Genomic DNA, 27,080 nt, shown 5'->3' on the forward strand with positions numbered 1-27,080 from the left:
TGTCAATCACAGTCAATGACAATGGTAATATAAGCAAAATCTCACTAATTAATTCCTGGCTCCAGGACTAGTGTCAGCATCAGAATTTTGGGGTTTTGACCATTGGTCAGTCTGTACGGCACCAGGCCTGCTGTGGCAGATGGGGTATGCCTGTCCCAAAGAGGGGAAAGGATTGTAGCCCGGGAGCTAGCAGGACTCCTGGTTCAGAGGGATAACTACGTTCAGAGGGAATAACACCAGGTTCACTAGATGTGAGCCAAGGGGTAGCATGCCACTGTAGGAATCCAGATCCACAGGGCAACTTAGATGCATTTATGCCAATGCCTGCAGCATGGTCAGGAAACAGGAGAAGCTGTAAGTCATTGTGCAGTAGGAAAATGATGACACAGTCACCATCACAGAAACGTGGTGGAATGATTCATATGAATGGAGTGCTGCAGTGGATGGAGACAGGCCCTTCAGGAGCAAGGAAAAAAGAGGTGGTGGGGTTGTGTTGTATGTCAGGGAGTGCATCAACTGCCTGGAACTCAGTGTTGTGAGTGAGAAGGCTGAATGTTTGTGGGTGGAGATCGGGGGGAGGCCAACCAAGGTGGTATCCTGGTAGGAGTCTGTTACAGACCACCTAGTCAGGATGAAGCTACAGGTGAAGTGCTTTGCAAACAACTGGGACAAGTTTCAGGATCCCTTGCCCTTGTTCTCATAGGGGACTTCAGTCTACCAGATCTCTGCTGGAAGCACAACACAGCAGAGAAGAAACATTCCACGAGGTTCTTGGAGGTGTGGAAGCTACCTTCTTAACACAGCTGGTTAGTGAGCCAACTAGGGGAGATGCCTGGCTAGATTGCTGATCACAGAGAAGGACTGGTGGGTGATGTGATAGATGGTTGGAGGCCATCTTGGGCAAACCCATCACTAAATGACTGAATTCTCAATCCTTGGAGAAGTCTGGAAGAAGATCAGCAAAACCTCCACCTTAGACTTCCAGAGGGCTGACTTTGGCCTGTTTAGGATGCTGGTTGGCAGAATTTGCTGAGAAATATTACTGAAGGACAAAGGGAAGGCCAGACAGTCTTCAAGAATGAAATCTTTAAGGCACAGAAGCAGGCAGTCTCCATGGGCTGACAGTCAAACTGGCGGGGAAGAAACCAATGTGGCTGAACAGGGGGATACTGCTGGAACTCAGGAGAAATGAGAGAATTTATCAGCTGTGGAAGAAGGGAGTGTCACCCTATGAAAAGTACAAGGATGTTGTTAAGTTATGTAGAGAGAAAGTTAGAAAGGTAAAGGCACAGATGGAACTAAATCTGGCCACTGCCATAAAAGATAGTAAGTACTTTTACAAATATATTAGCAACAAAAGGAGGGCCAAGGAGAACCTCCATCTTCTACTGGACACTGAGGGAAACCTAGTGACTGAGGATGAGGAAAAGGCTGAGGTACTTAATGCTGCCTTTGCCTCAGTCTTTAATAGTCACACCAGACATCCTCAGGGTATGCAGTTCTCTGAGCTGGATGGCAGACGGGGAACTGATTGAGGTCCCCATAATTCAGAAGGAAATGGTTAGTGACCTTCTACTCCACTTAAGCATATACAAGTCTATAGGGGCAGATGGGTTCCACAAAGAGTGCTGAAGAAGCTGTCAGAGGAGCTTGCTAAGCCATTCTCCATCATCCATCAGCAGTCCTGGTATAGTGGGGAGGTCCCAGAGGGTTGGAGGCTGAACAACATGACAGCTCTCTACAAAAAGGGCAGGAAGGATGACCCTGGGAACTACAGGCCTGTCAGCCTGAGCTCAGTGCTGAGGAAGGTCATGGAGCAGATGATCCTGAGTGAAATCATAAAGTACATGTGGGAAAAGGGAGAGATAAGGCACAGTCAGCATGGGGTCATGAAGGGCAGGTCCTGCTTGACCAGCCTGATCTCCTATGATAAGGTGACCCACTTGGTTGATGAGGGAAAGGCTGGAAAGCTGCTCAGTGGAAAAAGACCTGGGGGAGCTGGTTGATGGAGCTGAGCATGATCCAGCTTGTGCCCAGGCAGCCAAGAAGGCGAATGGCATCCTGGCCTGTATCAGCAATAGTGTGGCCAGCAGGGCCAGGGCAGTGATCATCCCGCTGTACTCGGCACTCGTGAGGCTGCACCTCAAATCCTGTGTTCAGTTCTGGTCCCCTCACTACAAGAAAGATATTGAGGTGCTGGTGCGGGTGCAGAGAAAGGCAAAGCTGGTGGAGGGTCTGGAGCACAAGGCTGATGAGGAGTGGCTGAGGGAACTGGGGTTGTTTAGTCTGGAGAAGAAAAGGCTCAGGGGGGACCTTATTGCTCTCTATCTGAAAGGAAGTTGTAGTGAGGTGGGGGTTGGTCTCTTCTCCCAGGTAACAAGTGATAGGACAAGAGGTAATGGCGTCAAGCTGCACCAGGGGAGGTTTAGATTGGATAATAGGAAAGATTTCTTCACAGAGAGGGTTGTCAAGCACTGGAACAGGCTGCCCAGGGAAGTGGTAGAGGCACCGTCCCTGGAAATAAAAACCATGTGCATGAAGCCCTCAGTGACATGGTTTAGTGGTGGTCTTGGCAGTGCTGGGGTAAAGGTTGAACTTGGTGATCTTAAAGGTCTTTTCCAACCTAGCTGACTCTATGATTCTACTTCCTTCTCCCCTCTCCCTGGATAACGCAACAAAAAATGTATTCCCTGTGGCTTTTTATGCTGGGACTCTTGGGACTACCTAAAAGATAGTCCCAGATAAAAGATAGCCAACATATTTCTCTTGGTGTTCTCATTTCCAGTAGTTTTCTTCTTCTTTGTTTTTATTCTCATCCTCACCCCTCAATTATCTTAGTTTGCATTTACAGCCTTTCTTTGGAGGATTTCTGTCTGTTACCAGCTTATAGAAAGGCTATGTGCTACCTGGGAGAGCAATGCCAAGGAACTGAGTGATTCATACAGGTTTAGACAAAAGAATTGTGGCCTCTTCACATACTGCAATCCCAGGGACCCAGACTGCACATTTTGGTTTCTATGTCAGTGGCTGCTAGGAGAGGAAATGTAGACACTATGCTATACAGCATGTGTTGTAGTTTCCACAGTTGCAGTGACATATTTGCCTCAGAAAATTAAAGTCATGGGGTTGTACCAGTTTTTCCACTTTCATTCTTCTCTTCTGCTCAGTATTGCAGACTTTAATTAGTACATGCTATTGAGCTGTAAGTAGTGGATTGCTTTTGTGGTGAAATTCATAACCTAATTTAGCCATGCGGGCAAGAAGGAAAAACAAGGAGAAGGGATGGAAAAGAAAGAAAAACAACTTAGCATGGAAAAGAAGAAAGGTAGAGGGGTTGAAACTGAGAAAAAGAGGAAAAGGGCAAGCAGGAAAAGTCATGTTTTGCTCTGTTTAAAAAAAAAAAAAAAAAGAAAAAAGGTAGAAATTAATTATTCCATAAATGAAAAAGAGAAATTAAAAGAAAGGAAAAGTCCCTAGAGTAGAGGTTTTGCCTGCTACAGGGTTTTTGTAATTAGGAGTACATGTAAGAATTAGTTTCAGAAATTGTGAAGTATGAGTAGCATTCATGTAGAGAAATTAATGTTTTGTAAGACTTCCATCTATATACTTACTTAGGGCTGGTGTAATCCATGTGATATTAAAAACACTGATGACCACTGAAATGTGTGCTGGGCCACACTTCTTTCTGGGTATTATAATTCCCAGAAAGAAAATACCAGTTGAACTTGGTTATTGACATGAGGATCAGAAAATTCTGTCTATGATGTCCATTTCCAGTACATTTGCAAATTTGTTCTACTGACTTGCTAACCTTCTCTTATTACTGTTATAAAATACAATTTCTTACATTTCCATGCTAGGTTCAAGCAGATATGCTAGATGCTTCATCCCTGGCAGTGTTCAAGGCCAGGCTGGATGAGGCCTTGGGTGATACAATTTAGCGTAAGGTGTCCCTGCCCATGGCAGGGGGGTTGGAACTAGATGATCTTAAGGTCCTTTCCAACCCTAACTATTCTATGATTCTGTGCTAGCTCAAATTAAAAAGTGGCTGCATTTTACTGTATTTTGGCATACTACACAATTATTAGTATGGGTTCTTTGGCATACTGCACAACTAATATGGATATAAGTGCTTTGACTGGTAAAGGAATTGCATGAACAAGGTAGTGAGAGCAATAATGTAATTTCAAAAGATTGTTGGAACAAGGAACTCTTTCCTCAGTTGCTGCCACTAGATAAATAATATCCTTAAAAAGACAAAACAGCACAACCCAACAAAAAAAAAAGAAAAGCTCCAACAAAAAAATCTCACAAACCCCAAATACAAATATGTAATTAGTGTAAGGAAACTCTGCTAAAATCTTGGGAGCACTTGAGAAGTTTTTGTAGTGAAATCTAGAGAAGTGGAAAACTCTGAAGAATGAAAATGAGGGTGAATTCTTCTGCCTGCTAGTAATCCTGTTCCGTGATCAAACTGGTCAAACATGACAATCGCCACCTGGAATGAAAGGCACATGGTTACTAGTCACACCTGCTCAAAGTGAAGTGGCATTACACATCTTTTAATGCAGTCTAGTCTTGATGCAACGTAAGTATATGCCTGTACTATAAAGTGAATAATCTGAAGGCATGGAGATTATCTGTATGCTTAGATTCAGCTATTTACAATGGTGTTTTCAGGATCAAAGCCGTAGCAACTTACTTCAATACATGTAACCGTTTTATAAACAGAGTTTTATCTTGCTTGGACTTACTTATCTTGAAGTCCAGACTAATTGTTTTGAACACATCTAATTCAGCCACTAGATTAGAAACAGATGTCATTGTGTTTTATCAGTCACTAATCAACCGTGTTTACATAATATCGCAAATATCATCAAGGCTATTAAGATTCAAGATTGCTGCAAGAAATTTAAACTGTCCAAATTCACTGGCACAGATGACACTTAAATCAGAAATTGTCATAGATTCTTAGAGCAGCCTATTTGCCTGAAAGGTTAACTTACTCATTTTCAATCTCTTTATTAACAGGAAGCACATAGTAGGAGTTTATGATCTGCCTCTATTTTCTTTCAGCCTGTTTTTACAAATGGAGATAGAACACAGAAAAAATGGTCATCTTTTTGTGCTCTCAGAGGCAAGTTCTGTGAAGGTAACTAGTAGTTTACGTTTCTGCATCAAACTAACATCCAGATAGCCTGTGAACCACAGGCATGATGAATCTTTAGGAAGGATTACTATGAGGGTGGTGAGACACTGGAGCAGGTTGCACAGAGGACTTGTGGATGCTTCATCCCTGCAGTGTTGAAGGCCAGGTAAGGCAGGGCTTGGAGCAACCTGGTCTAGTAGAAGGTGTCTCTACCCATGGCAGGGGGTTGGAACTAGATGACCAAAACTTTCTCTGATTTTTTCAAAAATCCTTGCTTTCTAGAAGAGAATGAGTTTCTTGTTCAGTAGGTAGTCGGATATGGGATCCCTTCAGTACCAATGATACAAACCAGCTGTCTGTGGATTTGCCTAAATCTTTGAACTTGCTGGTAATGTCTGCTTCCACAACTTTAATCATGTAGAATGAGGAACGTACCCTGTAAGCCTGTTTAGTCTAACTTTACACCAGCTTCTTGAGTAACATCTAACTCAAATGTCTTGTACAGCATAAAAAATTAAAACTGGAGGAAGATGGGCATTTGGCTTGGGCACTAGCAGCTTTCATGGGACCCCACAAGTTTACATGAACCATGGAGCCTGGTAAAGGTAGACTAGTATCACCTTTTTGTTCTGTTGTAACAATTCTGCTGTAAAATACACACCACTGATGCCACTAAAATAACAAAGGGTGTAAATAATTCTATTAGCTTCAGTAAGGCTGTTAGTATGAGTAAGATCTTTAAGCACTCAGTGAGTAACAAAGGGTTCTGCTTTGCCATGTCTCACTCAATCCAGTTTGAAATTTTATCTCTTGGTATTCAGTTCAGGCAGGACTGAAGCATTGCAAAGTTTGTATGTGAAACAACAGTCATAATGCTTTCTGAACACTGATGATCACATTTCCTATACCAGTGATTTTCATTTGAAAATCATGTTGAAATGGAAAATAAAGGTATTGCCTGCCATACTGAAGAAGTTTGTCTTTTGGCCTATGATTTATTTTCCTTTAGTAGAAATCTTGTTTGTGGTTTGTCTTAGAAGCTGAAACTGTCTGATAATTCATTTAATGCAAAGGTAAGAGGAAGTATGAGAATGCCTTGTGCTGTGGTTCAATCAGCGATTAAACTTACAGTTTGGTATTTTGTAGATTGATCACAATCATAATCACAATCAAGTGTGAGTATGCTGAGTGCATTTTTGTTGATCAAGTTCCTGGAAATTATTAAATTAATTTAGTGATTGTAGTCACACACTTTCTAATTATATAGAGAAGCAAATAGTGAAAGCATTGCTGCTGTGTAGATGTATTTTCACCAGTACAAATTATCTAAAATATTTATATTGTATCACTTTTTAAAATGTTTGATAGTGTTTATATATTGTATTGATTTTTATTTATTTTTTTTTTTTTAATTCCAGTTGTGCGTCTTCTAGAGCTAATGAAACCAGGTCAAAAGTCACTGCTGGACTTGACCAATAATCAAAGGGCATTATCAAGGTTTTTCCAAAAATATACTTACAGACATCCTCCAAGTTCAGAATTATATGTGTTATTACCGTGCCTATCACTAATATATAGAACAGAAAAGGCAACATCTCTAATTTGCTATAGAAGTTTCATTATTGTTGTAAAAATGTGTCTGTTGCTCTTTATTTACTTTTTTTTTTTAAATGTTCTCTCCTATTTTTCCTCCTTTTCCCCCATGTGTCTACTATAAATTACTGCTGATTTGTTCCACATCTTTTTGTGCCTTTTAGGTATTGGAGTTGGCATGCTGGTACGGGAATATGGCAAAATGTCTAACCTGGGTAAATCCTACTTTTCCTTTCCTGGGGAAGTGCTGATGAGAATGCTCAAGCTTATCATTTTGCCGTTGATCATATCAAGTATGATCACAGGTATGTCTGGAATGCATTGTTAGCTGATGGGATTATCACTGTGCTTTATCTTTCTTTCTAAATGAAATAATCTTAAAAAATATGCCGTTTGATGGAACTCTATGATGAAAAGTATAGATTGCATACATTTAGATGAAGCTTTTCTATATATAATGGAAATGGATTTGGAAGGATTAGCACAGTATCTGGTAATTAAGTGATAAGGAGCTGTGAGATAATAAATGTTTATAGATTCTTGTGCCTCTTTCTCCCTGTGTTCAGGGGTGGGTTAAACAGTTGCAGATTGCAAGCCCAAAGCTGCAATTGCGTATTCTTAGGTACAGTGTTAGCTGTTGCAAGTAGTCTCATGCTGCCATTTCATAAGAAGGGGGGAGCTGATCTCATATCGTACTGTCATAAAAAAGAGGAGATTCTTCAGCTGCACTTCTGTGGTCTCAACAAATTCCCGTGAGATGTCCTGCTTGAGCTTTGGTTTTTACTAAATCCTTCATTCAGTGCACTGACCTGACAGAAAACTATAAATTAGGAAAAAAAGGAAAAATCTGTTTGGTACGCTTAGTTCAAAGGGGTTTTGGGGAAGTGCAAGAGAATGTGTAGGGAGACTGTGTGGCCAGGGAAGTGTTATGGAAAGAAAAGCAAAACTTCCCTCTTCTGGAAGAAGCAAGCCAGCCGTTGGCTGAAACCCCACCATAGCATGCAGGAATTTACTAACATCTCACTCAGTAGGTGAAGACAAAGCCAAGCAAACTTGTCTTTATTCTTTAAGCCTCTTACTGAGTGAATATGGGCTGTGATTATTTTCTTTTGGCTTCCTACAATGAATCAGGACCCATTTGTCACTATATTGCCAAAGTCTCTGGAACATATCTGTAATGCAGGGTGACAGGAACCCAGTATTGCAATTAAAATAAAGAACACCAAGAGCTGCAAAATGGAGACATCCAAACAGGAAAGCTGCAAGAGGCAGAGTGAGAAATGGCAGCAGAAAATAGTCAAGAGCTGTTTCCAAAAGGAATGAAGGGAGGTGAAACAGTTGTTAGTATGTAAAAGAAGAACAGAGGGAGGTTTGAAAAAGGGCTTGGTGTTTTAATTAATAGACAGGACAGCAGCATTTTCATAAAGAGTAGGAAGTGAAACAGAAAGGAAAGGAAAACTGAACTCTACTTTTATCATATTGAACTTGAGTCTGTGACTGGAGATCCCGGAAAAGCTGCCACGACAAGATATATATTCTTTCTTGCCAGACAAGATTGTATATTTCTTTTTTTCTAACAAGCTTTTATTTCTACAGTGAAGTTGGACCTTTGTCTCCAGAAATAATATCATTAGGATACCCATGAAATGAATTATTTATTAAATGTCTGGTTCTTGTGAGGGGAAAGAAGAATTATGCTGTTAAAAATATTATACTGCTATTTAACATTCCAGTATGAGTAAACTGCAGTTGTAACTACTAGTATTAGCTTGGATTTTAAAACCTGCAGATTACTGGAGTTAAATTCATATGCAGAGATGAGAACAAAATGCTCCAATTCTGACACTGGCATATCCAGTATACATAGAAAAGAAGGGCTTATTTTTTCTACACTTCTATGTTAGGTTTTTAGGCAAGAAAAAGGAAGCAAGATTGATAAAGAACAGAAACTACTTCAGCAGCATATATAGAGTTTTGTTGCTCTTGAAGACAAAAGCAGTAGCTGCCTGAGTGCAAGTAGCAGTGAAATGTGTGGCAAGCAAATAGCCAGACATTTCCGTGCATGGTGGTTTTCACTATTAATCTGCATCCTTCCTCAGAATGTTGATGAGATATTCTGCATCTTGTAAAAGAATAATGGTAACCTTTCGAGTACCAGAAATGCATATTTGAATTGAGTTATTAGGCTTGTGTCGAATCATAAAGCACACTAGTCATTTTTCCTGTTTTGCACAGAGTCATGCAGAATGGTTGAAATTGGAAGGGAACTCTTGAGACCACCCAATACAACTCCCCCTGCTCAAGCACAGTCAGGTGAAGCAGATTGCTCTGAACCATATCCAGTCAGGTTTTGAATATCTTCAAGCATGGAGACTGCTACCTCTAAGGCAGTGTGTTTGCTTCACAGTACAACAGTGTTTTCTTGTTCAGATGAAGTGTAATGGTTTTTAGTTTTTGCCTATTGTTTTTTGTCTTGTCTCTGGGCACCACTGAGAAGAATCTGTCTCTCTCTTCATTCCTACCCATGAGGCATTTATATGCATGAATAAGATTCCCATGAGTCTTCTTTTTCCAAGCTGAGCAGTCCCAGCTCTCTCAGCCTTTTGTCATATGAGAGGTGCTTCAATCCCTTCATCATCTTTATGTTCAAAATGGGAAACGAAAGACCTGGAATGCAATGAAAAAAAAATCAAGGCAGCATATTAATCAGATTGTTCTTACTTCTGTTGTTTATCTTTGAAAGTCAGAACAGTTCAGACTTCAGCAATCTTTTTTTTAATTGTCCACTATATTAGTAATTGAAGTTAAACCACACTAAGCCTGTGCTTATGCTCAGGAATAGACCTGCCAGTTCCACTACATACAAAACATCCACAGGTGTACAGTACTGTGAAGGAGCACAGACAAGAAAATGGTGGGAGAAAAAAACTATTTTGTTTCCTATAATGTAGGTCTTCCAAATAAGTTTTCCTTTGGTATCACCACTCTTGAGGTAGCAGCTGCCTCAGCAGTTTCCACTTCTGCAAGTACAAGAAGCACAGCTATTGAGAGATGCTCTGTGACTGAGGCATCTTTAGCAGGCCGTGTGCATCACCAGCAGGAAAACTGATTTCCAATCTTTGGAAAGCCTTAATCTAGCTCAACATACTCAGAGACTGTATGTTCAGATGATGAGACACCTGCATGTTCTTTTTCTGTTTCTAAAGTCAAAAGAGCATCCAGGAAAGCAGGTCCATTGAATAATATTTAGTAAACCAGTTACCTGAGCTCAGGCAGGAAACTCAACTTGTCCCTCTGTATCATGTACGTTGTGCAAAGGACAGAGAATGTTACACTACTGTTAATGAGTTTTACCATCAGTTGTACTGAGGGAGGCTGGAGGTCCTGTCCCTGCTATCCAAGTGCAGTCATTGAGGCAGAGAGGACTGCTGAGTCATGAGCTATTAATGGACAAGGCTTTGTGCCCATCCTCTTTGGATTGCTTCTGTCACAGTCATCTTCTCCTTTTCCATCAATATCAGTTGACCTTATGCAACTGAGACAGTCCCTACATTATTTAAGGTTTTAAATTATAGTAAAAAAAACTTTCAAGTGCATTTCTGGTTCATGGAGCATGATTACTACCAGCTATCAAGACAAAGAGCCTCTACACTACCGCTATTATTATGCATCTGCAGTCACTGCCTTCTGCCCCAGCCATATCACTGGGGGCTCCTGGTGGCACTGCTGTGGGTGGATCTGAAGTGGGTTAGTGTCTTCTGCTCTTCTGTTCTGGAGCTCAGGATGTAAAACAAGTCCGTTACATAAAACACATCACAGTCACTTTTTTACTCCATTTCTCGGAGTGTGGATATCACTATTGATTAAAAAATTTAGTGTCATGTTAAAGTTTTCTTTTTAGGAGCCTAGAAGCTGAAGTTTGTCCACCTATAGATTTTAACACCAGTAATTTGGAGGTAATGCAATACTTTCAGTACTCCAGGTTTTCTGTATTCACTCCATACGTATTTCACTTGCAACGGTGCTGAGGCTATATTCCTGCTGCATCTGTGAACTGAATCTGATTTCTGTTATGAATCTTGCTAGCCTGTCCATCTTTGCAGATTGATGTGTCATCATAGATTTTTATTATATTCCACCTAAGGAACATCATATCTTGTGAAAAGGCATTAACGTGAGATTATATAGCCTCTAAGAGCTTTCTAGAGGAAAACTGCAATTTTCCTTCAAGTGATACTATTTGCAAATAAGAGGAAAGGAAGGCAGTACTAATACCTTCTTTCTATGCGTATAGTCCAATCAGCTCTCTAGGGAAAGATTATAATACAATGCTGTAATGCTGATTGTGCCTACAAGGCAGCACAACCGTCCCTTAGCAAATCGATACCCAGAGTCAGAAATTTTTCATTACAGCTAACCTCGGATTAACCATCTAGTGTAGTCCACAGTACTTCATCCGATGCAGATATTAGGGACAGTGGTGACAGGACAAGGGGTAATGGGTTATAACTTAGACGGGGAGGTTTAGATTGGATATAAGGAAGACGTTCTTTACTGTTAGGGTGGTGAGGCACTGGAATGGGTTGCCCAGGGAGGTTGTGAATGCTCCATCCTTGGCAGTGTTCAAGGCCAGGTTGGATGAAGCCTTGCGTGGCATGCTTTAGTGTGAGGTGTCCCTGCCCATGGCAGGGGGGGTGGAACTAGATGATCTTAAGGTCCTTTCCAACCCTAATTATTCTATGATCTATGATTCTATAATTACACTGCTCCACAGCAGTTTCACTGGTACACTAATCACAGAATCATAGGATGGTTTGGGTTGTAAGCGATCTTAGAGATCATCTTGTTCCAACCTCCCTGCCATGGGCAGGGGCAGCTTCTGCTAGACCATGTTGCTCAAAGTCCCATCCAGCCTGGCCTTGAACACTTCCAGGAATGCAGCAGCCACAGCTTCTCTGGGCAACCTGTGCCAGTGTCTTGCCACCCTCATAGTAAAGAATATCTTTTAATGTCTAATCTAAATCTCCCATCTTTCAGTTAGTGTGGTGTTTGAAAGCTGGATTTATAGTCAACAAAAAGGTGTGGCTATTTCAAATTTCAGGGGCTGTTTGGGCATGGCAGACAGGTCTGGTTTGTGACTGTGACTTTGTCTAATGATTTACCTGGCTGCAATACTCGCAGAGGTTTTTTTATTAGCTACTTGGTTTCTTTTAGATGAAATATTGTTATTTGTATTTCCAAAAGCCCGAGTAACCTTTTTTGGAAAAAGGGAAGTACAGAAACCATTGACAATCTCATTACATTTCTTAGAAAACAGTAAGAAAGCTCTAAACCAGCCTGGAAGCAGCAAAAAGAGGTTGAATATTAGGAGTTGAGCAAAGACACTCCCGTATTTCATGAGAGTGGAGTTGCCATTCACATCAGAAGAGTGGACAAAGAAAGAAAACCTGAGGACCAGTTTGTGTTCAGAACGTTCCAAAACAACCTTTCTGAGTAACGAGGTAGAGAAAGACAAAGTGTTTTTCACAAAAGGCATAGAAAATCGATGTCCTGGATTTTCATGAAGCTTCAGAAGCACCAGTACCACTGAAACATATATTGGAATGACTTTTCAAGACTTCATTGCAACTTTTCCAGCACTTCCAAAATTACAGGTTTATTTAGGGACATTCTCTGTTCCCATGTGACACCAAAATGGAAAAAAAAAAATCCTCTTGTTAGGGAGAGAAAGGGCAACCAAATGTTGGTCTTTTATAAAATTGCAGCCTTGTTTTACACTGAAGTGTAATTTTTTTTAAATCTGTGAGAAACTGAAATAATGGTACATTCTTCTATCAGTGGCTACAGGTAAAAACTTCTGGAACACCATGTTTCATACTTAGTCTCAGTTTGTTTAGATCAGACCATCCCCTTCCATAAAAGAGCTTTATATAGTAGCATTTCAGGGAAGCTGCCCTAAATACATACAACAAAAGAAGATTATGGAAGAAATTTCAGAGGGACTTCAACTAAAGTTGCAAATGACTGATGGTGGTATTATCCAGTCTTACCAGGGCTCTTGGTTTGATTGGTTTGAATCACTTTACAGGATAGGCAGTGATTCTAAAGTAAGAGTCAGATAAGCTGTGTCTTTAACTTTGGCCACACATATTCCACATACAAAAGTCAGTAGTTGAACACAACACAAGGTTAAATTGGTCAGTTGTAATCATTACATTTTTCCACTTCTGATTTCTTGCGAGTTTCATGATATTGTCCTTCTTCCTGGTTATGTTTTTAAAGAGGAAACTCCTGGGAATCCTCTAGTAAAAGAGCAAAAATAAAAGAAAATTGGTAGCCTTCCTGGCAATACCAACCAAAAGATGCAAGTGAAAACAAACCATATACAGTATCTAAAAGTTACTGCAATGTGAGGAAGAGCTGGATTAGTTTTCCTTTTTTCTCCAGCATTTAAGATGGGATGTCCGTGTTTCTTATCCGGAAGTATGTGTCTCTTCTGCTTGTTGAGGGTCTGGTACCATCCTCATCCCTGTTGTGCTTTGATGCCTTTGATGCCTTTTGTCAAACAAAATTATTAGCATCAGTCTTATTCTTTATCCTCCCATTCTTTCCTAAAATAATAATAATTTAAAAAAAAAAAAAGCAAGCTTATACAGTACAGAATTTCATTTTGGTAGGGTTTTGAGGTTTTGGGACAAGAAAGAGAAGATGTGAGAGACTTGATTTCAGTCATTGTTTTCTTTTTTATTCTCTTTTTCCGTATATGTTGCAAATTAGAGAAAATTGAGGAAAAAAACCCTAATACAAATAAATTCTTGAAGACTGTAACATAGAGAACATAGGTGCTAGTTGCAGAAGACTAGCCAGTTGAATCCCAAATATAGCTTCACATATTAAAATCTTACCTCTCTTTTGCTAAAATAATGTGGGCAGAGAGGTTAGATAGAAACAAATTTTAATACTGGTTGGTGCCTTTTGTGTGTCCTTATATCTTGTGTATTACACCAAAGAATAGCATTCCGTGCTTCAGTGGCTGTAGCTGAATTAGAACACCCTTGTAGGAAAATTTAAGATACTAATCTGAAACACCTCAGGTTTGAAATGCCCAGGGATTTCCATCATGCTTGATGTCATTCTGTACCGTAGACTACATTTACAGTTTATTGGCTTAAACCTGTTTAAACATTTAAAACTTGGGAATAGGCTGAAGGAGTGGAAGAGCAAATAAAATAGTTATAAAACTTTAGTGGTAATCCACACTAGATATGCACAGTAGATACACTGTTTTTGTGATTTTACTTTTGCTTTCAACATTGCAGGCTCTTCATTTTGAGTAGCATGTGTGTCATCTTAGATTGAGAAATAAGTTTCCTTATGAACTAAAATTAGTGTTAGTTATATGCTCTGTTTAATACATCTTCCATTAACTTTTTCAGTCATAACCAAGAAATTACAAAGCCATGATATTATTTCAAAAGAAATGCAATTTTCAGTTGGCTTGACAAGAAGTCCAGGAGCTATAAATTACAATATATTATCAATGGCTCACTAATGACAGTAGGATATATCTGGAGGGAAATCTGGTTTTATATATTGTGTTTTCCTATGTGTAACAAGCTAACATGAAAAAAAAAGGAGCATGGCAGCATAAAGGACTCAGTGCAAACCTGCCTGTGGTACTGACAGTGAATCCTACTCCATTCTCTAAATAGAAGCATAATCCTGTATAAAGTTTTATTTCAGAGTACAGCAGTTTAAAAAAAACCCAAAACCCAAATCCACACCTGTTGTCCTCAGAGCATACTTGTACATCACTTATTTGGTGATGCCTGCCTGACTGATTTGCGTGTTTTTATAGCTACTAGCAAAGCAGCACCGACATTGCAGTGGAAGCATAAGATGGATTCTGCCACAGCTTACTCACTAACAGGATTATTATCTAGTTTAAAAAAGCAGGGTCAAAGTTTTCCCTTAGTTATGCCTCTGTAACTCCAGCGAGCATAACTGTTTGCAGAGGGATTTAATTTGGAGCCAGAAGAATGGCTGTCACATAAACTTTGTATCATACTAATTGTAGAATCTTCATAACTGAATATTCTAGGGAAATAACCTTGCATGATTATTAGGTTCTTGGCTGAGTCAACAAGACTGTCAGGCAAAAAAAATCTTAAGGCAAGCTTTGTGAAGCACTTCAAACCTTGAAAAGATCTTATCTCCACTGTCTGTCCAACTCCTTGACAGTCAGTACAACAAGTTTTAGAATAAAATTCCATGATTTCTAGTTTTACGAATTTTTCATTAAGAGATGGAACTGGCAATACCAGTTTCCTCTCTTTTAAAAGATGTAAAGTCTTCTAAGTTAAAATATCAGGTGCAAAAGTTTCAACATTCACAGCCTTGAAACCAGCTTTTATATTGTCTGCAGAACATATTATTTATTACTATCCATTCTCAAGAGCTCCTACTGCCATAATTTCCACAGCTGAACCCATGGCAATGTGAAAGTCCTCCTTTCTACTTTTTTCCCAGTTCCCAAGCTGAGAAATAAACGTGATCGCCCAAATTCTGTGTCCATTCTGTTGTTTGTGCCTCAAACAATATCCTCAGTGCTGACAGCCTACTGTAATAGCTGTTTTTTTCTGTGGCATTGTTTTTTCCTGTGCACTGGTCTGTATTCCCTTGCTGTAGTAGTAGTTCTTTTATTATCCTTATTTGTGTAGAAATGAGGTAGTCTTTACATCATGATTTCTGCATGTATATGTAGTTCTTCTGTACTCAGTCTGATGATATGCTATCCCATGGAAGATCCAAAATTATCAAATAGATGATGAAACAGAATAACCTTCATTCTCCCCTCCCAGTACTGTTTGTATTTTGAGTAACAATTAGCAGAACTAGTAAGGCATTATATAAATGCCATAGACAAAGTTGTTACTGCAGTTAATACACCTTCTGAAAGAGATATCAACACATGTTGAAGCTCAGAGATGAGTAAGTTACGTTTGTGTAACTTACTTTTAAAAGATATTTTGATTTTTCTTCCTTAGTTTTTGGAACCTTTTTTTTTCTTTTTCTTCCCCCAAATAAAACTGTGCTTCTTTGAGGTTAAATATCCTCATGGTAATTTTGCTTTTCTGTACAAAAGAATCTGTCCAGTCTTTGATAACCTGACTCAATAATCATAAAAAGATAAGTCCATCACAAATGTATAATAAAGAGATAGCAGTGAATTATTAACTTGTGTGGTTATGGACAGTAAACTTTTACAGTCACAATGCTAATTTGACCCTGGTTAGTGAATTGTATGTGTGCAGCTATAATTGTAAATCTGTTAAACAATTAAAAAAATACTTCAGGAGCAGTCTGATACAATACTGTTGCCAGAAGTTAAGCTGACCTCAGTGTACCACCCGCCTCAGCACTTCCCCACCTTTATTAACAAAACCTACCCTCAGTTCCTGACAATGACAGATACAGGCAGAGGAGTAGAAACATCCCAGACTTCAGAAAAGCTTTAGGCAAAAAAAAAAACAATTAAATGTCTTAATGAAGGTGAGCCCACCAGGAATAAGCCTTACTTGTCTGTGTGTGCCTTTGGCAAACCTGGGGTAACAGTACTGAGCAGCTCCCGTCTCATGACTTTTTAGTTTTAAAGCCAAAATATTACAGATCTGAAGAAAGTGAAACTGCTGTTTAAGTGAATATGGAAATAAATTGTAACATATATTCATGAACCAAAGAAGCCTAATTCCTCATGACATCAGGGAATCGGAAAAGCTCATATATATTTTTCCTAGAAAATTCCTGGGGAACTTGATTTCTGTGAAGAAGCAGTAGCAAATATGTTGGTCCACTACAGACATTTTTCAGAAGTGCAAGTTGCAATTAGGTATTTAGGAATATCTTGAATAAAGAAAAAAATCCTGCATAGAAATAAGAGACAATAAATAATTGTCTTTACAAAAAAAAAAGCAGGCTTCACCTAAGACTGTATTTTAGTGCTTTGTTTTTGCGGTTCTTTTTGCAGGTGTTGCTGCTTTGGATTCCAGTGTTTCTGGGAAGATTGGTTTGCGAGCGCTCATCTATTATTTCTGCACTACAATCATGGCTGTAATACTAGGTACTCTGTGATACTGTAACTTTTTTAATCCTCATTAAAATCTTCAGCATTGCCTAGCTGCAGTTATGCAGTACTGTGACATTACTGATTTCCCAAGACAGGATGAGGAGAAGAGACAGGAATCATACCAAACATTTGTCATGCTTGTAGCCAGGTACAGGGAGAAGTTAGTGCCTCTGTTCACACCTGGGCTGTATTCATATGCAGAATGAAGCCACAGGAAATTTTGCCATACATTTCAGCTCAAGGAAAATTAGGAATTGTCTGCTTAGGTAAATAGGGACAGCAGTGGGAAAGCTGAATGAACATCAAAGGCCAGCCTTAATTACAAAGTGATTTCCCCAATATGAAAATAATAGATTGTCAGTGATTCTCCGATTTGAGAATGTATAATATGTCTCATCTGAAAGAACAACAGAAAATACTGCTTCCCTTGTCATCTGATTTCCTTCCTAAAAGGTTTTTGTCACTTCTTTCACTATCAGGCTCCACTCATAGTTCTGTGAAGTCCACATCTCCTTTTGCAGGAAGTTCGTTCTCTATAAGCAACATTAAAATCTTCCGTATATGATTGAGCAAACATTTCAGCCTACCTTCCTAAATAAGAAAGAAAATTAGACCCTTCTCTGTCACCTCTCACGTAGTTTGTGACTTATCTTCATATTTTGTTGAGCCTGAGTGGATACTGTGCCTAGGTATCACCCACTAAAAAGAAACACGTATTTATTTGAAGGACAAAATGTACCTCGTATGTGGCCTACTTGTAAGCCAAAGCAATATTTAACAATAGAAAAAAAAATCATATACGGACATATGAGGCCAGATTAATTTTTAGAGGTCGCATTATTGAGCAGAATAGATCACTGTGGTTGTACCATTTAGACTGTCTTATCTGTCTGGGAATTTTCTGTGAATATGTAGTGAAGAAAATTACTAAAGACTAACATTAATTAGACTAAAAGTAATTAGACTAAAATTAATTAAAGACTAACTTTGAAATTAGCCTTACACAAAGAAACTCCCAAGAAAAGGGTTAAACCAAATAAACTCCAGAAGTCCCTGCTATTCTAAGTTATTCTGTGATACTCTGATATTATTTGTTTCACTGTGCAGAGCTACACAATTTCAATTCTGCTTTTATTCACAGCTGTCATTAGAAGACCTTGTTCCTCTCTGGTTGGAGGGTCCTTCAAGTGCCTCTTTCTCCTATGCTGAGATTTAGTAGTTTCATTTACTTTAGATTTGTTTGGTTTTGGGGGAGAAAAAGTAAAATAACATACATTTGGAAAGGCCTTTTATTTTTTTGCTCTTCATTTAATAGCAAAAATGCCTAAAATGAAGTCACTAAAGTAAATGGAAAAATTGTCATTGATTTCAGTATTCGTAAGGTTAAACCTAGCATTTCTTGCCTGTAACTTTTTATTTCAGTCTGTTTCAGAAGCCAGTTCTTTTACGTAACTTTATTGCTAATTAACTTTACCAAAACATCTGTTGTACATTGGGATCACAGGACAACATGCTTGTATTCATATCTGAAGGTTACTAACAGGAAGAACTGCATAAGGGAGAAGGTAAATGGCAATTTGAAATTTCACCCTGCAGAAGTTGCAGACCACTTCAGCTGAAACCCAGCTGAAGTAATTTACTCTCTTGGTAAGCAGTAGTGATTTAGTGACATACATGCAAAACCAAAGCTAGAGTACCCATGTCCAGAGTCAAGGCTACAGGTAGCTCCTGTGTTGCAAACCACTGTAGATTTCCTTTTCTGAGCATCTCTGCATCCAGGGAAAGCATAGTGCATTTAACTCATTAAGAATTTAGCTACACAGGATACACTGAGGCATGGTTCACCACTGCTTCTGCTTGCACTGTGAGCTTTTCTTATGGTTCTCCTTCTGCAGGGATTGTCTTAGTTGTGTCCATTAAGCCTGGAATGCCTCAAAAAGCAAATGAGATTGACAGAGTGGGCAGTACACCAGAAGTCAGTACTGTTGATGCCATGCTGGATCTGATCAGGTGAGGTTTTCTTTTATAAGTTTCCATGCCCTTGTTGCAGAAGTCCCAACAATACAAATAAAGTTGTGATGTGTAATAAAAATGCTTTCTAATCTTGTTTGGATGAATACAGAATATCTTGCATTTCAACAGGCTAGACATTTTGGAGCATATTCAAATCAGTTTGCTAACAAAAATTTTCTTTACGCTGTAGACTTTGGTTAACAAACCAGTGACAACAAAAATACCCTCCTCTGTAGAAACTGATATGCAAGATTTACCTATTATGAAAAAAATACCAGCAAAGATTGAATGATTGGTGGGTTACTGACTGACAGCTTCTGTGTCATCCAGCATAGACAACCACCAGAAAGTGCAGTGCTCTGTTTCTGCTCCTCAAGGCAGGATGCAGAGTAACAGATGCAGTATGCAAAGGTTTCTTGGGGTTGTACATTCAACAAATTGGCTGAATCACCAGTATCTGTGGAAGTCTTATGATGAGTCTTTTCCCGTTTGCATCCTGGAGCATTGTAGATACTTGACGTGATCAGAAGACGGAAACCCCTATAAAAGTCTGCAGAAGACTTGGGTGGGTTTTCTGAACTACAGTGTTTTGAATTTAGAAATTAGAAAAAAATAGCAAAAAAGGCTTGCATTTCCAGTAGTGGCTGAGTAGTTCCCTCAAAAATGTTTTGTGGATTATTTTTTTTTCTCCAGCTGCAATTGGTCACTGATCTGTGTCACTGTTCCTACCCACTCATTTCCTTTTGTAGAATTTTTACTTAATTTATCTGTCCCCTTCTACCTGTGTATTACCAGAATGGCAACTCCTTGGCTAGCTCATTTTATGCCTCATGGTCACCTGCCCAGGAATCAGTGAGGAGAACTGTACAACCAGATGCATTATAAACCTAATTGGTCTATTACCAGTAACTTCCACATGAACGTTTCCACACATATTCACAGGGTTTATGTAGTTCCATGCACAAAATGTGTGCCTGTATTAAGAAGTGGTGTGAATTGGAATTCAGAGTAGTTTGAGGTTTTGCTAAAGTTTGTAGTTCAACTTCTTGTAAGTAAATTTAAGACTATAAATTAGGAATTTGAAATCTGAAATTCTCTTTCAAAGAAATTAGTGATTACTTTTCCTACAGATCAGATTCGAATCTGGACAGTCTTGTAATATAAAGGAAAATCGGAGGCCTGTACAAAATAACCTTGCCTTGAGGAGTATTTTCTTTAAAAACTTGAAAAATAAAGGCAGGAGTTTGTGAAAGATCTGGAAGAAGGATAAAGACTTCTGTTTCAATATGTGAACTGCCTTTTTCCACACTGGACTGATTATTCAGTAAATACCAAATTAATGCATTTTTTTCTGCAGTCATTTGAATCTGAAATTGGCAGTTGGAAAGGAGACACACAACTGGGTTGCACTGCTTTTGATCTAATTTCCTAATTTTTCAGTGTGCAAAAAATGGTTCTTAACCCTGGAATAATACATGGGAATCCTCCATCGGCCAAGATTTATTTCTGAATTCAAAACTACAATAGAGGTCAGCATTTATAAGGGTTACTATTTATTTTCTGCCGCTATTTGATAAATCCTGTAAAAATGGTGTGTCCTGTATTGTTCATGGAAATGATGGAGATGATGCAGCAGGGGAAAAAAAAATAACAAAACCAGTAAGTTTAATAATTCACCAACATAAATGTCTAACACTGAAAGATGAACTCAAAAATTCAATAGTAGGAAAACAGTCAAAAAATCACTGGGAGTCCTAAACTTCCTGGACTTCATATCTCATGTTGCTGAATCCACTGCTTTCTGGATAAAGGAATGCAACCTGATCTGTTTTTCAAACAGCAGATTTTGTTTATATAAGCAATGTTTTCTTAGTATGCTGTAGTGTTGAAATGCCTCTACTCTTTTACAGGAATATGTTCCCAGAAAACCTTGTTCAGGCCTGTTTTCAACAGGTAAGTTTGAACATTCCTTTTTGCTGTTGTAGTTTTCATTGTTAACTACAAGTTATTTTTCTTTTATGTCCCCCAAAACTATGTCAGGTAGCAGTCATTTCTGAGAAGTCCAGGAGGATCTTAATCTCCCATAAAAAGACTCTTTTTTAAGGCATCTTTGTTTCATTTCCATTATGATAAACACTTTATTACCAGTTATTACATTCTTGATCATCACTTGCAAAAAGACAGTGTTTAGGAGCTGGGTGCAAAAACCAAGCAGTGTATTAGACAAGATTTTTCCTTTTGAGACAGGCAGAGTTAGAAGAACCATGTCATGAGGGTCTGTTTCTTTGTTCTTAAAAACCCTCAGTGTCTGATGAAGTTCGAGTCACTTAGTCCTCACCCCATTGTGTCTGACATCTAATATCCATTGCCTGACCGGATGATCTGTCTTAAGGAAGAGGCAGCCAGTTAGTAGTCTATTTGAGGCATCTTTCAGGAAAAGTGTGATTTGCAAGATAAAAGAGGAAGATGCTGTCTATATATAGATTATCGGGCTTCCGATTCAGTCATCTTTATCTGTAAATACATTAACTGTTTTTTGTGATGTTCTCTGCTTACCTTTTTTGCTTGCCCCTTCAGCTGCCTACCAGATTAGCTGAGGTTTATAAGTGCGGTAGTTAACCTTTCCCAGGAAATTAACTATCCAGCTGTGCAGAACACTGAATGCATTTCCAGTTTATAAAAATTTTTCATGTAGTTTTTCTCATATTAATTACTGTCACTCAACACTAAGGGGACAGACAGGCTCTTTTAGGGGCCCATGGCAGAATGATGGTGACACTAAATTGTAGTGACAATTAAAGCTTTATTTTCTTAACAGGATATTATGATCAGTATAACACAGAATTTATGATCAGGTGGCATGGGATTTCTATAAGCATAATCAGTGTAGTACAGTTTTATAATAGCACCACTTAGCTTACAGTTTCCTGTCACTTGGACTCTCTGCAGATTAGGTCAAATCTCAATACATGGTATGCTGTATCAATGTAACAATCACAATCTAGACTCATATAAAAGAGTACGAGTCAGTCACTCAATCTTCAGAGGAAGCAGATGATGGTGGTTGTGCCCCTGGCCACTGGCAGGTCCTGGTTTCACCATCCAGCAGCCGCTCTGGTCCAAGTTCCGCCTTAACTGCTTGGTTTTACAGACAGTGCTCTATGTGCTGTCGCACTTCCCTGTTCTGTAGCAGGGTCACCACCTGTCCAGGTATCATGGTTTAAACCCAGTCAGGTAACTTACTTGGGCCTTCAAGGCCAGTAAGGAGGGGAATAATTAGTCTGGTGTCTGGTAATCTTGACGTTGGTCTACTTGGTGCACAGGACCTTCAGGGGAAAGGGGACTAGGAGATGACCAGCTCAGCTACAGAGAATGGCTGTTCACCTTAGGTAATGGTATTAGTTACACTAACCACATTACTAGGGCTCTGGCTATATCAGGTACATCTGCTCTGCAGACCTCTGCTGGTGTGGCTGGTAGCAATTCTCTCCAGACTGTCCCAGCAAAAAGTCTCCTTGTCATTGTCAGGAGGCGTATGTATCTCATCCCCCACAAGACTGCATCAGGTCCATAGGGAACATGAGAGCCTGGGAAACAGAATTCATAGCATATTATCTATGAATCACTTGTTTGATATACAGCATCTGAAGTACAGAACCGTGATGGTTCACACAAATTGGAAATTAATGTCTTTGTCTATGTTTGCTACCTTCAAGTTAGACTGGTTCATTTTTCCCTTATTTTTACTGGGCAAAGGCTATGCCTTTGTCCATTCTTCAGTTTCCTCATGTTTCTAAATAAATTCTTCCCTTTTTTGGAAAACTTTTCCAGTATAAAACTAAACGTGAAAAAGTTGAAGCTACAGATGTTGTGGATAAAAACAGCTCTGCATTGGCAGAGCAAGCTGTTACAACTGCTACGACAGCAGAGGATTCAAAGGTGAGACCTTGGTTGTCATATTCCTTCATAATATATGAAGCAGGAGCAAAGAACTTAGAATAAATTTGGTATAGTTCATGTGGCTAGTGATTAAGAAAAGGAAGGAAATGGTACATAGATTTTATCAAGGGCTCAAAATTTAGGAAGTAAATACAAGAGGTAATTATGAAGATCTTCAAGTAGGGTTTAAGAACACCAGAGGACTCCACTGGTAATTAAGCAGTCTAAAGATAATAGATAATGTGAGCAAATAATACATTCATATACTCCATTAAATGTGTATGCTAATGAATTGCCAATTTGCTGAGAAATTAAACACAACAGTCAGTGTGGAAAGGCTAGATGTATATCCATGAGATGCTGGAGCATAACTGTAAGCACTGCAGAAAGAAAGAAATGAAAAATCATAATACATTTTTTTCAATGGAAAGCAAAACAATGGAAGGCATTTGTTATATAATAGTTTGTTACACTGCCAAAAAAAAAAAATACAAAAGAGAAGAAGAGGTTTAACAAGCCTCTGAGTAGACATGTGGAAAGCTTATGAGACTTATTTGTTTATAAAGCCTAGACTTATACCAGAGGAGAGAGAGAAAGGAATTCAATGGATTATGAACACAGAACTATGAACCAAATCAATATGCATTTTATTATGCTCCTTCAAAACTTCATCTCATAGTAATGAAAGCATGCAAACATGAGCTATATGAAAAGACGTGACTTAAATCCTGAGGCAGGATGTTGTGAAGAATTGCACCATTTCCTTCATATGTTCATACTGCACAAATACAGACGAGTGTGTAACTACCTATTTAGTAGGATTTTTACATTACGTGTATCCAATTCTGCTTTAACCTATGTAATTTCACTGATTTCAGCTAAACAATAGATTTTAAACAAGGCAAAATTGGATACCATTGTCTTAGTTCTTACACAGTGGGCTCTATCTTAAATGCAGACACAAACACTCCAGTTCTTCAGAAATAACCACAAGGATTCCCCATCAGCTGTGTTTTGTTCTCAACAATAGGGACTAACTCTTGAGTATATTGAAGCCATGACTGTGGATACCTAGATGTTGCTGGTCTATAGGAAGGGCACATAAATTAAGGGATGCTTTACCCCTGCTAGGGTTTGGTCAAATCCTCGCATAACTTTAAAATACAAAGCTTTCAAACCCAATTTATTTCTACCTTCATTCTTAAACATGACTGCTTGGCGCTGCCAGAAAGGGAATAAGAGTCACTAGGGAAGAGCTCTGTGTCTTTTCAAGGGAAGATATAAATGTGTTTTAATTTTAGAACTCTTTAAATTCAGTATGTTCAGCTAGTAACTTTTTTCTCTTTAATCTGTAGAACAAAACCCAAGAATACAAACTCGTTGGTATGTATTCCAACGGCATCAATGTGCTGGGGTTGATCGTGTTTTGTCTTGTTTTTGGAATGGTTATTGGAAAAATGGGAGAGAAAGGACAAGTGCTGGTGGATTTTTTCAATGCACTGAATGAAGCTACAATGAGAATAGTTGAGATAATTATGTGGTAAGTCCAAAGACATACTGGCATTTTCTAACTATTTCTTTGAACGGGTTTTGTCATTGAAGAGGTAGGAGCAGACTCATACTTGCATGTCTGCTTTTGTATAGTGTTTTACAGCAAATATCTTTAAAAGAAAGGCTGGTAAAAAGTTTCCTTTCTACAGAATTTGATTCTTTTGAGGGGACATGGCTTCTACTTACTATATACTAAAGACACAGTTCTTATTGGTACACCAGAAATATGAGTTTTTCAGATATTCTTGCTAGAGATTTATATCAAACCAGTACAACTGCATTAGTGATTTGAGGACTGCAGAAGCATTACCACTCACATGCCTTTCTCTGTCTTGAACACTGTTCCCTGATACCCATTATGTTCCCAGGAGAGCTGTCCTTAGAGCTAAGTTCCTTTACAAATACGAATTAATATACAAGCCACAGCACAGAACAAAATCCAAAATGGTATGCAAAATACAACCTATTATTTACTTGTTGCTAGTGGGTTTTGTGGGACAACATTCTCACAATATTCTCTCATAATATTCTTAGGAAAAAGAATTAGAAAATGTAGAAACTCATCTGATAGTGTTTGGTTGAACTTCACAGCTATTGACAGAGCTTTTGTCCATGCAGATCACAATTACAGGGTCAGGACCATAAGCACACACAATCCTTTCTAGAGCTTGATCCTACATGTGGAGTGCCTTGCGCCGTTTATTACAATACTCTGCTCATACCCACGTGTTTCACACAAACAGTAACTTACCATATCTGGCCCTTCCATGGATTTTTCTTCCATCCCAGCACACTGAGGTGCCTGTAACACAGTAAAACTGTACAGGGTTTAGTTGCACAGTTTTTGCTGCCCTTAAAGAAAAGTAAATTAATTTCTGCAACTTAAAGTCCTGTGCTAGGCAGCTGTTTCAGTCCTCAGCTGAATTACAGCCCTGTGAAATAGGCTGCCTTACTCTTCAGCAAATTACCACTAACAAGACCTGGGAGTTAGCACATGTCACAAGTACAGGAACCTACCCATAAGCTGACCTGTGCATTGTCATGCACGTTCCTGAAGCTGTGACTACAGAATTCCTGTTTCTACAAATGTGGGAGGTGCTGTCTTGAATAAGGTGAAGTTTGATGCTGGCAATATGAGGAATTAATTCTACTTTCACTAAATTTAGGGCTCAGAAGGAACTAGGCACTGCTTTGCACAGGGTCAAGGTACTGTTTTATTTGTGAGATAGCACATACACATTTTATAAGTTTCTATTTTAAAATAGATGACTTTTATATAGTCACAAATTTATTTATACTACTCAAAGCTCTGAAGTGGCAACTTGTCTCTGTGACAGCTGCTCTGTGGTACCAAAAGGAATGCAGTGGAGCTGGTGATAGCATAAGCCCTGATTTTTGCCTTGAATTTTCAGTAGGCCATCCATCTGTTGATGTCTGTAAGGCATGGCGTTTTGTAGATTGACTAGGGTATAGGGACCCTTCCAGTCAAGCAACACACTGATGACTGTACTATCCCAGCATACTAAAATCACTCTTATTATGTGTTAAGTGACATTTATATCCCCCAGTGCTGCACGGCAGCTGCTGTAAGCACAGGAGACCTTTCCATCTGTGTGTGATTACAGAATACACAGATACTGGTCTCAGCCATACAAGCTTCCATTTCCAAGTAAGCTTATGGCTGTGCATAAACATTTGCTGTGGTAGTGCAAAGCCCACACTTCTGTGTATTCTGTGACACCAGCTCATACAGTACTTGTTAGATGATGCATAGGGTTACACTTACTCTGATTTTCTAATCTTTTTTCATGATGTCTGTTGAAGTCCTGCTGCAAGTGAATAAAGTCAGTTGCACAATAAAATACAAAAAATCTTTAGGTGCATAATAGAATAGAAAAAGAATCTTCCATCTGTTGTAAAATGTCACACTGCACAAGAAATTATTCCTTGGTGAGCACACAGTATATCTGAGAATGCATTTTTAATTACTTTACTTTTGCTTTCTAGGTATATGCCAATTGGTATAATGTTTTTAGTTGCTGGGAAGATAATAGAAGTTCAGGACTGGGAAATCTTTCGTAAACTGGGTCTTTATATGGCTACAGTACTGAGTGGGTATGTAATTTCTTAAAGATGAAATTTTATGTGTGCAGTTTTTAGAGCTTGATTACAACTCTGTTATCCACAACACACAGCCTCTTCTAGGTCAGAGGCAAAAATTCTCATCAGTGAAAATTATGTGAGAATGTTGTGAATGCAGGTTTTTGCTGAACGCAGGTTTTTTTTTTTTAAAGTCACTGCTTTGCATTCTTGGAAAGAAAAAAGAAGTAAAGGCTGTTCTTGTATTCATTGTTTCATTGCTTCATCTTCTTAGTTGATCCTGTATTTTTGAGAGTAGTAGAGGAGTAATGCTTCTTTTAGATAGTAGAAGTTGAAAAAGGATGAGGTTGTGAATTACAGCTATTGGGGATTACCAGCCTATTGAAAATACACAAATATCTGGATTAAGTTGGGAACCTCCATGGGACCTGTGGGCTGAAGGTATATCATCATAGACCCATCTCCACTGCCCAATAAAAATGCATAGTAAGTACAGTGCACAGCAAATGATGCCAAAGAGGAAACTGATCCTACCTCAGTGCAGAGCAGGTAGCTAACATGAAGAGAAACCCTGGACATTGCACTGTTTGTTAGACAAAGCTAGCTGGT

The 27,080-nt window shown here is 38.9% G+C and overlaps 1 protein-coding gene across 2 annotated transcripts in view; it reads left to right on the top strand.

Moving 5' to 3' along the window:
- Nucleotides 1-27,080, top strand: part of SLC1A1 (solute carrier family 1 member 1) — a 52,212-nt gene that overhangs the window by 12,712 nt on the left and 12,420 nt on the right. The window contains exons 2-8 of one of the 2 annotated variants that reach the window (XM_061473092.1): nt 6,907-7,047; nt 16,770-16,862; nt 18,764-18,878; nt 20,792-20,834; nt 22,713-22,820; nt 24,176-24,360; nt 26,379-26,486. In XM_061473092.1, the coding sequence (XP_061329076.1) occupies nt 6,907-7,047; nt 16,770-16,862; nt 18,764-18,878; nt 20,792-20,834; nt 22,713-22,820; nt 24,176-24,360; nt 26,379-26,486 (793 nt within the window). The remainder of the gene's footprint in view (nt 1-6,906; nt 7,048-16,769; nt 16,863-18,763; nt 18,879-20,791; nt 20,835-22,712; nt 22,821-24,175; nt 24,361-26,378; nt 26,487-27,080) is intronic. The other variant, XM_061473093.1, reaches the window with a different exon arrangement.

Source organism: Pezoporus flaviventris, unplaced genomic scaffold (assembly GCF_033815535.1).
Source record: "Pezoporus flaviventris isolate CSIRO_AGI_PZ_B2104156 unplaced genomic scaffold, CSIRO_AGI_Pfla_v1 ptg000076l, whole genome shotgun sequence".
NCBI classification, from domain to species: Eukaryota; Metazoa; Chordata; class Aves; order Psittaciformes; family Psittacidae; genus Pezoporus; species Pezoporus flaviventris.